Here is a 17,815-nt window from a genome sequence, read left to right on the forward strand (position 1 = left end):
GTAAGTGATTGCAGATCTTAGATTGTTTATCTGGCATTGCTTGCATAAATATATAAATTTGGCACAAAGCATCCTTATCATTCAAAAAACAGATAATCACCAGCGAAAATAGAGTTGGAAGAATCTGAATATAAGCTAATCTCTATTTACAGTGTTAGAAGAAAATCGTACTAATATAATAGGTTCTAAATAACGGCAGCTTTCGTGCGTTCAAACAGTTTGCATGATTCAGCAGGACAGACAAAATCTAAACCACAGCAATTCAATCTTAACTAAGAAGTGCATTACTTTCAAATCATTTTTCTTTCTTTTGCTGAAAGTAGAGCTTGTAAAATGAGAAAAAAATCTACATTTTCCATGTCAACAGAGTTAAAAACAAGTTTCTGGGTTTTGTTCAGCCCGTGTATACTAGAGTGACTTCAAAAAAGGTAAGCCTTGCTACAATTCTGGAACTACACCGGCACCCGCTTGCCCCGGTTCCGTTCAAAGAACTGCACAAAAGATGAATAACTGAATACTATACAGAGAAACAATCTAACATATACTAGCATCATGAACATTATCTTATAAGAATCATAAAGCCCAACTGACTTTTACGTTTCCTGGAAAAACAGAACACAGCTCTGGTTACAAAATTGAGAAAAAATCAGTACTGATAATACTATTGTTAATAGTAAATTCAGATTAAATGGAGCTGTTTAAACTAAAACCAGAAGCTACAAGATAAGGTAAGATCATTCGTCATTCTCTACAATATGGCAAGAACATTGTATAGACCTTAGCATGTTTTCACGTATCTTTCAATTTGAAATTTCTATTTACACATTTTAAATAACTACGAGCTAAGTTAACTCCAGCTACAGGATATTTTTTGTCAGCACAATTCAACCCTAGCCTACTCCCGCAATGATTAGCTACAAAATCATGCATGCTGCAAAACTTATTTAACTAAAACTGCACTAAATGTTCCAGGATCATCTCATGAATGCAGTTCTAACTTCTGATATGATCTGCTAGATTTTCATCGATGTTAGAGCTTCATGCGTTTGCAAGAGCCACAGCATCACCAAACTGAATGATGAAAAGAGAATGCATCCTTTCCAGTTTATTTTTCACATTTTTTGCCATTGTATGTACATCATGCAGCTCTAAGGAAACTTCAGAATTTTTTTGAAGCTCGTTTCCACATCAGCAGATATCACCATATGTCAGGGATACTCTTCAATAACCAAAAAGAATGATTTATAAATTACCCCCGATGTTTCTTCATGCAAGATGCATCTAAAATCCATTTCATACTGATATTTTGTATCATTAGTTCACACTTGCATGAACTGAAGTATAACAACCCCAAATTATGTTTCATCACATCCCACCAATCACCATATTTTATACATTCCCATCCACCTTTGTCCCCTTAGATTTTTCTATCCCATTCCTATACAGACGGCTAGTGATTACCTACTATTGATATATTTCTAAGAAATCCCTAAGCTAATACGTTATCTATGAAACTGTAAACTACCATGTAAATAGAGAGAAATACATGGTGTACCATGTAATCTGAAAGATTACATTAACTAATTTAAGTTAAGAGGAATACACATATATATGCAACACATTCCTAAAATCACTGCTTAACTCAAGGACGACTCGTTCCTACAATCAAGGAGCTAAACAAGGGTAGGTAATCAAGGGATGTTGACAGGTATAACACTGATTTACAGTTGTTCTTTTTCTGTAACACTCCTCAAGCTGGAGCATATATATTGATCATGCTCAGCTTGGCTACAGTACAGATATAGGTAACAACTTGCAGGTCTCCTCCCATGGAAATTCCTCTCCGGTTGCGACTGATTGTTTTGCCGGAACTGAACAGCGGAGGCAGAAACTCAAAACATAGCATCAAAACAATATCACTCAAAGAAACTCAAGGTTCTTTAGGATATAAGATGTAATCTTGGAAACACTATCCAGAAGAACAAATCGGACAGGCGGATCGATGGAGAGAAAACAGTGGAAACAACAAGACTCTTCGGAAACAGACAAGCAGAATCCAATTACTTCGCGGAAGTGACTGCCATCAACGTCAATACAAAGAAGGAGATTCCCCGACTTGCGATATGCCAGAAATTTCCATTTGAAAATCTCGAGAAAGAAGAATACTGCTACAATTTTTTTTTTCTTTTTAAGAATGTCCCAGATGCAAATTATAGTAAAAATTTAGAAGTGATTGGCAGCCCCCACAAAGTTAAATTTCCAAAGAGTGGACCAGAAGCACCCATAAATCAAAATCCAAACTAATGGAATTACCACATGGACAAGCAGCACCCACCCAATCAAAATCGAATATAGTGGAAGTAGCACCCGTAAAATCAAAATCAAAATAGAGAAAGTAGCACCAACATCAATCCACCGCTATCAAGGATGAAGGCGAACTTGTCGAAATGCACACTAAAACCGAAAAAAAAAAGAAGACAACAAGAAAAATAAACCTCAAGAATATGTTGGAAAGCATCCAGTAAAACCCAATACAGCAAAAACCATTGAAATTTGAAAAGATACGCAGACAGAGGGAGAAAGAAGGAGAAGGAGACGATGCTGGAGAAAGAAGCAGCTCCAGCAGGGGACGTTGCACGCGCTCTCAAACAGAAACTCAGAACACTGCCTCTGCAAGGCAGAAAACGAAAACAATTTCAAGACTGAAACCCAGAAACTCGAGTGGGCTATGGTACCATGTAAATAGAGAGAAATACATGGGGTACCATATAAGCTGAAAGATTACATGAATATTTTAAGTTAAGAGGAATACACATATATACAACACATTCCTAAAGTAAAATCACTCCTTAAAACAAGGATGGCGGATTCCTACAATCAAGAGCTAAACAGGGGGAGGTAATGGAGGGAACAGATATTACATTGATTTACAGTTGGTCTATTTCTGTAACAGAAAACAAAAACAAATATTCTAATGAAATTACAAGCCAGAGCATATTAATATCAACCGATCATTGTGATCTGAAAGGCTCTTCTACAAGCCAATAGCATCTGAATCATTTCCTCTAGTTCTACCCAGCCAGATTATCAAAAGAGAAAAAGAGAAAATAACAAGCAGCCTGCAGACTATCCAGTGCACTTGCCCAAGCAATGACAATTCACAATTACTCACCTTTGTCAAATACAATGTTTATACCAGATTGACCAGTAGAGTCATCAATATATATACACATAACTAAGGCCACCTACAGGCAATTGATCTCCTATTTGTTCACTACATGGTACTTAGTAATCTGATGTGAACTAATTTAACTCAAAAATGAGCTTCAGTTGGTTAAAGAAGAAACAGTAGTAATAGTGAGCTAATAAGCTTCACCAAAAAATTGAGGCAAAATAAAATAAAGAGATTAATTTTATGATGAAAGGATATGTGTTATCCTTCTAGTTCTGATGTGTTTTTTGAAACAATACTTCCTCAAAATTTACTTTATTATCTTTTGTTTTCATCACAAGGCCTATATCTAGAAATCTACAAAGTAATCTAAAAAGCTTATCTCCCATGCAATTATAAGCAATCTCTAACAAGAATAGCAACTCTTCAGTGCAATACAATCAAAATGGAGGGTTAGCGTCACTCCAAAAATTTAGTCACAGGAGATGCATTGGGAAAATATAATCTATAACGGACATCGAAAAATAAAGTTTGCACTTCAAGGATAAAAAAAGATTGAGCTAAAGAATATACATACGGATCTCAAAAATGGTTGTTGGAAAATCCAGCCAAGAATAGGTATCTTCTGCACAAAGACTGACAAGGTTGGCCAAAAACCACTGCAAAAATCTCCATCAGCAACTCCCAACAATTCAAAACAAATACATTACTGTGAAACAATGCTTATTAGTCTTAGCATACCTGAAAAGTATTATGAAGCCATATGCCTCCAATATCATCCCTATTATTGGCCATCCTATAACAATTAAAAAGAAGCCAACCCCGAATGAAATGGATCCCTGTACATTAATTAACAAAGCTTAATGTAAAATACATATAGCATTGCAAAATTGAAAACAAATTGCATAAACTGGCTAAAATAAATTGTACCTTAAAATTTTGGCGTTTCATGAAAAACTGCAAAGTGGACTTCAGTCCAATGGTTAGACTAACCCCTGAGAGGAACAGGATCTGATTGAATACAACACACAAAGAAGTAAACTTAATACAATAATCATGATAATATTAACCAAAACATGATAGGTAATTGAAGAATAATACAAAGGATTTACATTTCCCATAGCAAGTAATCCCTTGTCAAAGAAGAAGATCACTCCTAGAAATGAGAAAAATACTCCGAATCCTGTCAGGCCTAGCCCAATCTCTGTTCCATTTTACATTCATCCCATATTAGAATTAGATAAAGCAAGAAAAAGAATATGAATGTCTAAAATTTTAAGATACAGTTTAGTTTATAGGAAATCTCATGCTAGAATTAATCAATATAGTACAATCCCACAAAAGTTCAAAAAGAAAAAAGTTTGGGATTGCAGTAACAAAATGCAAACTTCCTTTCTTTTAACAGAATGTAATATCTCTGTTTGCGCCTTTCTCTACCATTTGGTATAAATATTTGATCTGGGTTGAAAACGTTAGGAGTAAAATTGATCTCGTTAGGGGTAAATTTTTACCATTTCGTATGTCAAGGGTAAATCTGCACTTCTCAAAAAACGATAGAGGAAAATTTAGACCTTATCCCTTGATACTAATAACTCATGAACAGGTTCTGTTTAACCGTTTTCTGTTACTAGAGGAAACCTAAGGCAACACCGTTAAGGCTTGTACATGGTTTGTGAATTAGTTTTAGAGTTTGGTATGATAAGAAGCAAGACATCAACATATAAACAATATTTTAGTAGAGATGGAACTTTTTCGGAAATTATATGACAGTGGCTCAATGGCCAACAATAGAATGTGGCCAGTGAATAGCAATTATATTTTATTGAACAGGTTATGTTCAACAGTTTTCTAAAACTAGAGGAAACCTAAGGCAACACTGTTAAGGCTTTCATATGGTTTGTCGATCTCCCTTTCAAGTAAGAGAATTTTAGAGTTTGGTATGATAAGAAGCAACACATCAACATACAAAGGGTACTTTAGTAGAGACTGCACTTTTTTGGAACTTTACATCAGTGGCTCAATGACCAATAAGAGAATGTGGCCAGTGAATAGCAATTATATTTTCTAGCACAGCCTTAATTGCACCTAACTGGGCACAAAAGCCGAAATTACTTCAGGAAGAAATCATAAGAAGAAAAGCACATAAAAAGGCCAACCACATGATAAACAAGAGCTCACGTAAATTCTAATGCACACACAACACAAGAGCCTCTCAAAGATGCACAAGAACAAACAGTAACTGATGCTTTCAGTAATTCCTTGAGTATCCATTATGCACCAAATAATACCGTTAAAATTGGGGGGGGGGAAGGTGTTCAATCAAAATCCAGGACCAACTGCTCATGATTCATTGCATTCTTCATCAGGTGTTCAACCTAAATTATGAGAGGATGGTAAGTTCCCCAGAAATAAGATTTAACTCAAGAGAAGAGTCTAAATTGATCATCTTCAAGTCTAGCTCCTGCTCTCCATATTTCCAATTATTCTAGTCATGCAACTTATCAACAATCTTAGTGAATGAGGCAAAATTAATTCAAATCATTGCATTTCCTTCTCCAATCTATCATGTACGTTCGAGTTCAATTCTCTGTCCCCGCATTCTGAAACTTTAATATTTTACAAACGAAACTCATCTCCAGATTTCTCAGCAAAATAAAGCATTCATATCCAAAAACTAGCAAGAAGAAGGAAATGATTGCAATGCGATTAAAGATAAGAACTGAATAAAAACATAGCCAATGTTTGCTTACTTTTCCGATCATTCATTTCAAAGGAAACCATTTCTGTGGAGATTCTTCACCTTCACTGAACCAAGAAAATTCAAACGAAATTAGACAAATCAGCAAAATTCAGTTCAAACGGAATCAAACAAGAGAACTAGAACTCAGATTTGCAGATTCAGCACAAATAACCTCTCTAGTACTAGTAGTAGAACGAACAACAAACGGATAGCAAATCGAAAAAGTGAGGCAGATAAATAAGGGAAAAAAAATCAGAGAGAGTGAAAGAGGTAAAGCTTTTATAAATCAATAGTTCTGATGCCAACAGTTTCCCTTATATTTCTCAGTAATCAAACAGAACATTAGTGCAATCAATCGGAGAGAGAGAAGACCTGCGCCGGAGTGTGATGTGCAGAGGGAGAGAAGGGAGTGCGAGAAATGGGTAACTACAGATAAAACGATGTGGGAAATGGGAATTGTATTTTGTACGGACAATTTGAAGTTCTCTAAATCTGTATGTTTACCGGTAGCAGAAGATGTTGGTCGTCGGGCTGGGATTTTCAATTTAGAACTCGAAAATTACATAAGTAATTAAAAAATCTTTTTTTTTATGGAAAATAAATCTGTGATACTTTGAAAATAGTTTTAACTAAACTAGCTTATGATCGGTGCAATGAATTCAATTTTTTTTTCCTTAAACTAACATAACCCAATTGATCAACCCAATTTGAAAATGTTCATGATCTCCCCATGTTTGTTTGTTTAGGAAATGAGTCACTAAACTAAAAAATTAAAAAACAAAATTAGAAAAATGTTTTATTCTTTTAAAAATAGTAGTAACCCATCACTTCTTCTTATATTTCGATGTTGTAGTCAAATATCGAAAATATTTTATTATCAAATACAAAAAAAAATATCTAATATTTTTCAAAATACGATTCCACGAACAAACACGATATAAAGTTCAACAAAAAAATACATCATTATATTAGAAGGGGGTTTAGTGTGAGAGCCAAATATCTAAACAATAGAAAGAGATATCTAATTTGTTAGTCCTCTAGAAAAGATATATGATAGTATCAAACAAAACCTGACAAAAAAATTACAAATAAGATCCTTGAATCGATTAAAAAAAAAAAAAAAACTCTTGATTCTGATTTTTGGAAATAAATCCACTTAGAAAGCCATGAAAACAAACTCATAATGCATGCTCAAACTAAACAAGATCAATTCTAGAGACACGCTCAGAATCAAAACTGAAATGCTTGGCAAAACACGTAACATTAAAAATATATTTCATCCAAAGATTAGGTGGATGTGACCAAAGGTAGAGCACGTGTACTAAAGAAGCGGCAAAAAAAAGAAAACATTGGTGTTGTTGATGAAGTTGGAGTCTATATTTTTATCTTTCCCTTTCCCCCGTTCTACTACCTTCTACACTTCTGACATACCTAGTCCTAGCTAGAGTTGCTTCTCAAGACTTTTCCTCGTATTGAGGTCACTAGATCTGCTCACACCGTGAAAGCCGTCATTCTGACTGAAGAGTTGTAGATATGAGAAGGTAAAGATGAAAAAAATTGATGAAGAAGTGCACTTAAAGTGCATGAAATCCACCTTCAAGGACACTAATGGAGAAACAATAGAGAATGATAGCAATATCAATTTAAAAGAAAATACAAACAATATAATAGAACGAATAATATTATTAAATTATAATTACATAAATATAAATGTGATTACAAGAAATCTTTAAATCTTTGGTTGAACATAAAGCATGGAAAAAGAAATTGAGGCCTGATAATGTCCATCTCCTTACAACATATTATCCCGTAATTGGAAAATGTGCCCATGATACAACAGTTGCATTGAGCAAACTTTAACCATGTGCGTTTTTCTCATCTCCATTTTTTCCCAAGCGGAAGGTTCAACTCTCAAATTTCTTTTTGATATTCAATTTGAATGCATGCTTACTTTGATTCCTTGGCTTGAATTGCTTAAATCACTTTATCCATTTCAAAGTCTCATATAGGAGCTGCCTTACAAGAATGCAAACTCCACCAACTGTAAGAATTGACACAACATTGAATATATGGGCTCTAGTTTCTGAGCTTAGGTTCAATCCTCCGAAATAAGAGTTTAGGATTGATTAACTTCATAAAAGGATTAGTAACTTTAACTTAAAAAAAATCTACAATTGCTTGCATAATCAAATTGAGTCCTTAAGAGCACATTTGTTAGAATTAATCTTACAACATTCTAGATGTATAATTGCTTGCATAATCAAATTGAGTCCTTAAGAGCACATTTGTTAGAATTAATCTTACCACATTCTAACTTATTCATGCTCGAATTAAGCATGTTAATGTTTATCTCCTATAGATAAGAATAGGAGTAAGATAACTTAGAATACCAATTTTCACTTTTTGAGTCGTCTAAATAACTTTGATAACGTGTTAGTTCAATACTTGTTATAACGTAATTTTCGTGGATTTGACACCCAGTCTTTGCCGAAATTTATTACTTAATAATGATGTAAGGCAACTTTTGACTGATTCCCGAAGCTAGGTAACTATCAAAATTCCATTGTTTCTGTAGTCAAATTGTGTTTTGACCTTTTTGATTGATTTTAGTTAATAATCTTTGAGGAGAGATACCTCAATTCAAACTTTTTTTTTTCTCTACAGCACGTTTACGAACAAATAAGAATTAATGTGAAATAATTATTATGTAGTTTATTTGAAGCAAAAATCATGTATGATATATAAATTGTTTAATGCTTTATAACAATTTCAATAAATTTCAATTGAGTTTCATCCAATTTCATTCCTTTTCACTCAATTGCACAAGAAGTGAAATTGGAAGAAATTCATGTAAAATTGCATCATAACCTTTTGACATTCATGTGAAACTTGATAAATTTTTGTTTCTTAATTGTTTCAATCATTCTCTTATGATTTTCATCCGATTCCATCCACTTTCACTCAATTTCACAAAAGGTAAAACTAGGTAAAATTCATATGAAATTATAATATAACCTTTTTAAACTCATGTGAAACTTGATAAAATATTGGTGTTAATGAATCTCAATTGTTTTAATCGTTTTTCATGTGTTTTATCTGATTTCATCTACTCTCATTCAATTCCAAAAGGGATGAAATCAGGTGAAATCGGGTGAAATTTGATGAAATTCATGTGAAATTGCATTGTAACCTTTTGAACCTTACGTGAAACTTGATAAAAAAAAATGGTGTTAACATTGTTTATTTATTTCAATCATTTTCAAATGAGTTTCATCTACTTTCACTCATTTTCAAAAGGGCTAAAATTTGATGAAATTCATATTACATTGCGCTATGACGCATGTTATTCAATAATTATAATTTTCACATGAGTTTCATCTTATTTCACCCGCTTTTCACTCAATTTCTGCAGAGATGAAATTAGGTGGAATTCATGTGAAATTGAATGAAACTAGATGAATTAATTCAAATAAAAATTCTACTTTATTTGTTGTTTTGTCTTGTTTATGTTTTTGCAATTGATGAATACTTTCTCACCATGAGTGCGTTCTATTTGAACTTGTTTTTTTTTTCTGATTTTGTGTTGAAACTTACATTGGAATTGAAATGCAAATATCAGAGTTCAGATTGCAGAGATCCGTCTGCAAATGTTTTTTTTTTCATTTGCAATTTTTCGAGTGTTTGCAGAGAGTTAGATTTCCATTGCGGAAGAAATTTGATATGAATTTCGTTCATAATCGCTTATATAGTGTTTTCCATAATGTAGGAATGTTGGTTTTAATTTTCTATTAGTTTAAACATTTTTAGCTTGTTTGGAGAAAATAGAAAATATATAGTTAGTTTTATGGCATTTACGTGAAATCCCCATTCATAAATCCCTGAATTTCAACTATATCCCCAAATTAATTTAGACCCAACTATACCCAACCCATAACATAGCACCACCAAGGCAAGAATTATCCCACACATGGAAAAATCATGATAGCAAAATAAAAACAGAAGGACCAAAATATATATTTACAAATATTGGAACATGGAGCGTCTCAATATGTTTGATTTGTGACTTAGCTACTTCATAATCTTTATTCAAATCCTGTAACTAATATAACATATGCAAAAGTACTTGCAATTGTTGCAAAAACACACAAAATATAATTTATGACGAGATGGTATATATGTTAAAAATGGAGGACTAGATGGAAAAAAATCAATGAGAAGCAACCTTGTTTTTCATCCAGGAGACAAAGCTGTTGACATGAGGTAGGTATGTATCAGAATTATAGAAACGCAACAACTTATCATCCATCTCAACTTTTCTCATCTCCTGCAATTTGAAGTCATAAGCATAACATGAGCCATCTTCATCCCTCTTGAATATTAAGTCTCCACTCATTCTCAAACCGAAAACCGGAAACATGTCGATAACACTTCCTGAACATATGCTATAGTGCTTCGTCCATGTATCCCCGCTGCATAAACTCTTCAACTTCCAAATATCTATGTTTAATTCTTCATGGGCGACGAAACATAACAAACCGCCCATTTCGAGAATCCTATCATAGGTTCTACAGCTCTGTGGGAGTGGTACGGTGTGAAACTTGTCATTCTCCACTTCCATAGACACTATGTAATCGTTATGATCAATTTGAGGAATCCAGTGTAAAGCTTCAATTGCTGAAACTGGTTTGTACCCGAACCACCCAAAAAGTCCAAAAGCAGGTCCATTCACTGGCCTCCAACATCTCGTCCCAATGTTTAACGTTTCGCAGCTGACATGCCCCAATTCGTCACGAAACAAATGAACCACCTTGTATTCTCCAGTAGCATCACTGAATACAAATCCGTAAGATTCGTCGTGAGGAGGATATATAGTACCTGGAGGTAGCGCAAGAAGCTTCCTCGTAATGGGATTCATCACTATCAGTCCTCCTTTCTTCAACTTATTGTCAAGCAAAATTAGACCATTGCATGTTGCTCTAATATGCCCCTGGCAGCTCACATTATACTCACCTATCTTGCTCTTTCCATCTTCAAATTTAACAAAGTGGATACTGAATTTTGGTCCGGTGATGGTAGGTTTCCATAAGAGGGGGACTGGTTCCAAACCTGATTCACCCAAACTGGCTTCAACTGAAAAATTATTTTGTTGCTTTGGTTGCTTGGACGTTGAAGAAAAAGGGTATGAGCTTTCATTTGGAACTGGTTTAAGAAATATCAACACAGATTCAGAACAACGAAGGCGTTCATCAATGAAAACAGGGCTGTTAATTATGTTGTACCATGTCTTGCAAACAAATCTTGAACTTGGAAGTGACTCAAGAGGAACCCGAATGAGGATATTTGAGATGCAATCTTTATCAAGAAAAGGGACTTGTTGTTTCTTTTCCTCTTCTTCCACCTTTATGGATAGAGCTCTCTCCTGCATAGATTTCCAGAACGCCAAATTCCTTTTTCCTAACGATTTGTCCATTCTGTCACCTCATTAGCACTGCATTTAATACAACGAAATCAATAGTAGTGAATATGAAATTTTGTTGTTCTGATAAGAGAAGAAATGTCCATTGGACAAGTATATGAAAGAGGATATCACTACGTGAGCTGGGAGTATGCAGGATTACTATCTTCTACAGTCTAATGAACACTAAAAAAATCTACGAATCCATTATGGTCAAACAATCTATTGCTATTTGAGGTGAATGCAAGTCCCAGACTCCCTGATCTTTATTTATATAGAGTATTATAAGGGAGGTTCAATCAGGTTATAGATGTTTACATTTTTTATAATCAGATATGCTTCAATTGCATGACAAAGATTGTTAATTTTGGACTCTAGCAGATATATAGAAATGAAGTACACCATTGACTCTAAACTGCAAGTCTTCTATACATTTTAAGTCGTAAGCCTATGGACATGCTAGTTCCTTTTCCCTTTCTTCATCAACTGAATGAGCAAAATAAAAACTTGTAGGGAAAATTCTTAAAATTTCTCTTCTGGTCAATGTGTGATGCAAATCTTGACATCCAAGAACTTATGAATTTAGAGTCTGAAATTTGGTCTACCTTTCTTATAATCTCTACTTGTAGTTATTAGTTATTGCTTTATAAATGCATAAACATCTTCCATAGGAACCATAATTTCTTTACCCTTTATTAGCAACAGAAGAAACCCAAAAACTCAAAATTTAGTGTTCACACGATACCACGTCGACAGTCTGGTCCCAAAAATAGTCTGTAAGTTCAACTTCCCTGTCTGTTTTTCGAACCCCTATCACTATCCCTTTGCAAACAATTAAGAATCTCCATCTATTTGATAGTTTCAGCTTCAGATAATCCCCAATATTAGCACTGAACCTTAATATGCTTACTGTTTGTGTAAATTTGCTCATTTTTTGTGTGTTAAATGAACCAAATTTTGGTTTGGAAAAAGGACAATTACCAGTGTGACGCAGTTAACTATATGTCCATTGGATCAAACTTTTGGGCAAACTCTGAAAAAAATGTCAAAGCTTCTGCCAAATGGCCTACAATTTCATTCTATTTCTACTGAGATATCACAGCAAAATGACTCAGCACTGGGTTAGATGAGGTTTTTCCAATCCTTAGTAAATGAGAGGGTATAAATTTCTTTCATTTTAACTAGGACTTTACAGCAAAATGAGTGGTTCAACTAGACGATTGGCTAATGATCATGCAGGCTAAGCCTAAATAAGCTCCCTAACACAGAAATCAAGAACGGTAAAGAAAATCCATTTCAACGAATAAAACAAACAGACCAAGTAGAGATCATCGGGAAACCAAATTAACGGAATCAACAATGTAAATCATACCATTAAAAAAAAGTCACAATTAGTTAGCATCGAAGAAAGAAAAATGAAAATAGTGGCATATTATATACCTGAAAAGGGGATTTTCAGCTCCGAGAAAGAAAGGCGTGGTTTCTCCTCAATCAGGGAGCTCGAATGAGCGAATTGCCGGGGAAGACTCAGAGAGACTTGTATTGAGATGGTTTATATTGAAAAACAGCGGTTGACCTGAAGTAGAATTCGCCTACTACTATGTCACTAGTTACAATTTACAAAGAAAAAGAAAAAGGAAAAAACAAAGAAATTTGGAATTATTTTATTCCTGAGCAATTATTCTCTGCTCCGCCCTCCATTCTGCTACGTGTGTTCCATCTATATATATTTTTTTGGTTCGTAGGTGTATCCACCGTCGACAGCAGTGAATATATATAATATAAAACAGTCAATTTTTATTGATTAAAAATAATATTAATAAATTATTTTTTTTTCTTCAATTTTTTAATTTAATATATACAAATATCCAATCCAATTTTAAAGTGAATCTATATTGATTGTTATATCCGTATTAGTTTATCGCTTAATCTAACATGTGCTATAAGGCACAGGTTTATCTACCATAAGGCACACGTGTAGGATATTAATTATGCTATGAAAAAAAGAAAAAATAAGATCCTAGAGATATTAATTATGCTATGAAATAGGTATTAGTTACTTTTCCTTTTTGGCGGCAAACCTTCAAAATTCCACCAATATATATAGGGTAATTAATTTATTAGTCCCCATATTTTGAAAAAATATACTGTTTAGTTCTTATATTTTTAAAAACACACTATTTAGCCATTGTATTTTCAAAACACACTGTTTAGTTCATGTGTTTTAAAAAAAACACATTGTTTAGTCTTTGTATTTTCAAAAACACACGGTAACATACTGTTTAGTCCTTGTATTTTCAAAACACACTGTTTAGTTCCTGTGTTTTAAAAAACACATTGTTTAGTCCTTTTATTTTCAAAAACACACGGTAAGGTTCCTAACCTTTTTCTCGATGAACTGTTTAGTCTTTCCGTCTGTTTGTTAAATTTTTTACCGTTTAGGAAAACGGTAGGGACTAAACAGTTCACCAAGAAAAACGTTAAGGTCATCGAGAAAAATGTTAGGGACCTTACTGTGTGTTTTTTAAAACAGATGGACTAAACAGTGTGTTTTTTAAAACACAGAAACTAAACAGCATGTTTTGTCAAAATATAGGGACTAATAAATTAATTACCCTTATATGTATGAGTTTTTTTTTAAATTCTAATGAGTGAGTTAATTATGTTTTATTAATTGCATATGATTACCTAAAAAAACTAAACTTCTTTTGAAAAAAAAATATATTAATTATGTCTTATCCTATGCCTTATGGCATAGGTTAGCCGGACCGTTAGTTTATATTCCAAATTTTAAATTTCATCGTTCAGAAAGATATATTAAATAAAATTATATTTGATATTTGATAAAAGGTGTTTCATTAAAATGTGAATTCTTATTATTTTATCCAAACATTCACGAAATGTTAATTATTAAAAAAATTAGATAAAATATAGATATATTTATTTAAATAAAATATAGGTATATATATTAAATCCCAACTTCAAGATAGGTATAAGAATTGATTATATGAATAATATTAAATAAAATATAGATATGTTCGTTTATATTAAATATAGGTATAAGAATTGCTTATATTAATAATATTAAATAAATTATAGGGTGGTAACTTACAATTCTTTCAACAACTTTTAAATCTATATATAATATAAAACAGTAACGATGGAACTGAGGTGTCACTTCCTCCTTTTTTAGTAATAAAAAATTTAATATATTAATTTTAATTTTATTATATATATTTATCTATAAAAAGATTATTTTATCCGTACTATATCTAAGAGTTCTACAAAATTTAAATTAATCCATAAAATCTCTCTAATTCTCTACACATCTATATATAATATAAAACAGTAACGATGGAACTGAGGTGTCACTTCTTCCTTTTTTAGTGATAAAAAATTTAATATATTAATTTTAATTTTATTATGTATATTTATCTATAAAAAGATTATTTTATCCCATATATCTAAGAGTACTACAGAATTTAAATTAATCCCTAAAATCTCTCTAATTCTCTACATATCTATATATAATATAAAACAGTAACGATGGAACTGAGGTGTTACTTCCTCCTTTTTTACTGATAAAAAATTTAATATATTAATTTTAATTTTATTATATATATTTATCTATAAAAAGATTATTGTATCCGTACTATATCTAAGAGTTCTACAGAATTTAAATTAATCCCTAAAATCTCTCTAATTCTCTACACATCTATATCTATATATAATATAAAACAGTAACGATCTAACTAAGGTGTCACTTCCTCCTTTTTTAGTGATAAAAAATTTAATATATTAATTTTAATTTTATTATATATATTTATCTATAAAAAGATTATTGTATCCGTACTATATCTAAGAGTTCTACAGAATTTAAATTAATCCCTAAAATCTCTCTAATTCTCTACACATCTATATATAATATAAAACAGTAACGATGGAACTGAGGTGTCACTTCCTCCTTTTTTAGTGATAAAAAATTTAATATATTAATTTTAATTTTATTATATATATTTATCTATAAAAAGATTATTGTATCCGTACTATATCTAAGAGTTCTACAGAATTTAAATTAATGCCTAAAATCTCTCTAATTCTCTACACATCTATATATAATATAAAACAATAACGATGGAACTGAGGTGTCACTTCCTCCTTTTTTAGTGATAAAAAATTTAATATATTAATTTTAATTTTATTATGTATATTTATCTATAAAAAGATTATTTTATCCCATATATCTAAGAGTACTACAGAATTTAAATTAATCCCTAAAATCTCTCTAATTCTCTACATATCTATATATAATATAAAACAATAACGATGGAACTGAGGTGTCACTTTCTCTTTTTTTAGTGATAAAAAATTTAATATATTAATTTTAATTTTATTATGTATATTTATCTATAAAAAGATTATTTTATCCCATATATCTAAGAGTACTACAGAATTTAAATTAATCCCTAAAATCTCTCTAATTCTCTACATATCTATATATAATATAAAACAGTAACGATGGAACTGAGGTGTCACTTCCTCCTTTTTTACTGATAAAAAATATAATATAATATATAATATATTAGTTTTTATTTTATTATTATATTTATCTATAAAAATATTATTTAAAGTAAATGTGAAAATCAAATAATAATATTTAATTTATATAACACATTTATGTCATTAATTGTAATTATTAGATTGTATTTTTATTAATATTTATATATTAAGATGAATCCGTGCATCGCACGGGCCAAAAACTAGTTAGTATCTAATTGTAAATTATTTCAAAAAATTTAAATAACAATCTTCTATATAGATTAATTAAAAAAAATATACCATTTTTTAGTAATATATTTATTTTAATGCTAGATTTCTGCAGATTTTTTAGTGTAAGTGTTTATTTTATGAATTTGATACACTTTGAAACACAAATAAACTCTAATTCTAATTTTTAGTTACTTGATAATTAAAATTATTATAATTATACATTACATTACCTCTCTCCGATCTCCACTTCTCAATTCACTCGATCAAACTCAAATATCTATCTTCCTTCCGTTAATCATAAATTTATAATTATTAAAACTAATCAGAAGTTAAGTAGTAACCAATTGTGATTTTAAAATGTGTGGCAATTGAAATGGGAGATGTGTTAGAGGATTATTTTAGGGTTTGATTAATGATTATTTTGAGCATACATGTGAAGCATTGTTTATTTCATGTTTTGTGACCACCTAGAAAATCTCCTAAAATAATCTTATCATGGATAGTTACAAGGTTATTTTTGACAAAGTAAATTCAATATACGTGGCAATATGGGTGGTACATGGATAACTCATGTGGACTGCTATACGTCGCCTCTATTTTACTTATCGTCGCATTCTATTGGACATTTATGCCCTTTTCATTTTTCATTCAAAAAAACTCAAATTCTCTCAAATATCAAAGGATTTCCAAAAACCCGAAGAACAACACGAAGCAAAATCATGTCTCCGAAAAAAAAAAGGAAAAGGCCAAACACATGAACAGGTTAGTTTCGTTTGTTTAGTTTTTTTTTTCAATAATTTCGAATTCAACGAGTTCCGTCTCCGGATCGGAGACGGAACTCGTTGAACATTGCCTAAACGGGTAGGCAACCCAGTTCGGCCCTAGGCCTAATCGGGTGGCTTACCAGTTTCTCCTAGAGAGAAACTTGTGGGCCACCCGTTTCTCCTAGAGAAACGGGCTGCCCACAAGTTTCTCTCTAGGAGAAACTGCTAGGCCACCCATTTCTCCTAGAGAGAAACGGGTCAGCCACCAGTTTCTCCTAGAGAGAAACTGGTAGGCCACCCGATTCGGCCTAGGGCCGAACCGGGTTGCCTACCCGTTTAAGCCAATTTTTTTTTTTAATATCTGTCGTGGACTCCCGTAGGCCAACCCGAGATAGAAAAAAATATGATATCAATTCATTTAAACGTACAATTAATTTTTTGATGTTTAATTTTAGGTATTAATTTTTCGGAAACGTAGATTTCATTTAGATAAATTACCGTATTGAACCCGAGATAGGAAAAAAATATTATATCAATTCATTTAAACGTATAATTAATTTATTGTTGTTTAATTTTAGGTATTAATTTTTCGGAAACGTAGATTTCATTTAGATAAATTACCGTATTGAACCCGAGATAGGAAAAAAATATTATATCAATTCATTTAAACGTATAATTAATTTATTGTTGTTTAATTTTAGGTATTAATTTTTCGGGAACGTAGATTTCATTTAGATACACTACCGTATTGAACCCGAGATAGAAAAAATTATAATATCAATTCATTTAAACATATAATTAATTTATTGTTGTTTAATTTTAGGTATTAATTTTTCGGAAACGTAGATTTCATTTAGATACACTACCGTATTGAACCCGAGATAGAAAAAATTATTATATCAATTCATTTAAAC

The 17,815-nt window shown here is 31.9% G+C and overlaps 2 protein-coding genes across 3 annotated transcripts; both read right to left on the reverse strand.

Moving 5' to 3' along the window:
* Window positions 1-93: 93 nt before the first annotated feature.
* On the reverse strand, window positions 94-6,563 carry LOC136201029 (vesicle transport protein GOT1-like). 2 transcript variants are annotated; one of them, XM_065991571.1, is made up of 7 exons: window positions 6,285-6,523; window positions 5,923-5,977; window positions 4,285-4,376; window positions 4,103-4,183; window positions 3,914-4,011; window positions 3,750-3,831; window positions 94-491 (listed from the first exon to the last, which is right to left on the reverse strand). In XM_065991571.1, the coding sequence occupies exons 2-7, from the start codon at window positions 5,951-5,953 to the stop codon at window positions 453-455; spliced, it is 423 nt and encodes a 140-aa protein (XP_065847643.1). In that variant the 5' UTR covers window positions 5,954-5,977; window positions 6,285-6,523; the 3' UTR covers window positions 94-452. The 2 variants fall into 2 exon arrangements, with proteins under 2 accessions (XP_065847643.1, XP_065847642.1); XM_065991570.1 differs by lacking the exon at window positions 94-491 and adding an exon at window positions 504-2,670 and having other exon boundaries at window positions 6,285-6,563.
* A 3,339-nt stretch (window positions 6,564-9,902) lies between these two features.
* Window positions 9,903-12,967, reverse strand: LOC136200985 (uncharacterized). Its single transcript, XM_065991502.1, has 2 exons — window positions 12,808-12,967; window positions 9,903-11,400 (listed from the first exon to the last, which is right to left on the reverse strand). Exon 2 carries the CDS (start codon window positions 11,380-11,382, stop codon window positions 10,120-10,122), a length of 1,263 nt encoding a protein of 420 aa, XP_065847574.1. The 5' UTR covers window positions 11,383-11,400; window positions 12,808-12,967; the 3' UTR covers window positions 9,903-10,119.
* Between the last annotated feature and the right edge of the window lie 4,848 nt (window positions 12,968-17,815).

This window comes from Euphorbia lathyris, chromosome 7 (assembly GCF_963576675.1).
Source record: "Euphorbia lathyris chromosome 7, ddEupLath1.1, whole genome shotgun sequence".
In the NCBI taxonomy this organism is placed as follows: Eukaryota; Viridiplantae; Streptophyta; class Magnoliopsida; order Malpighiales; family Euphorbiaceae; genus Euphorbia; species Euphorbia lathyris.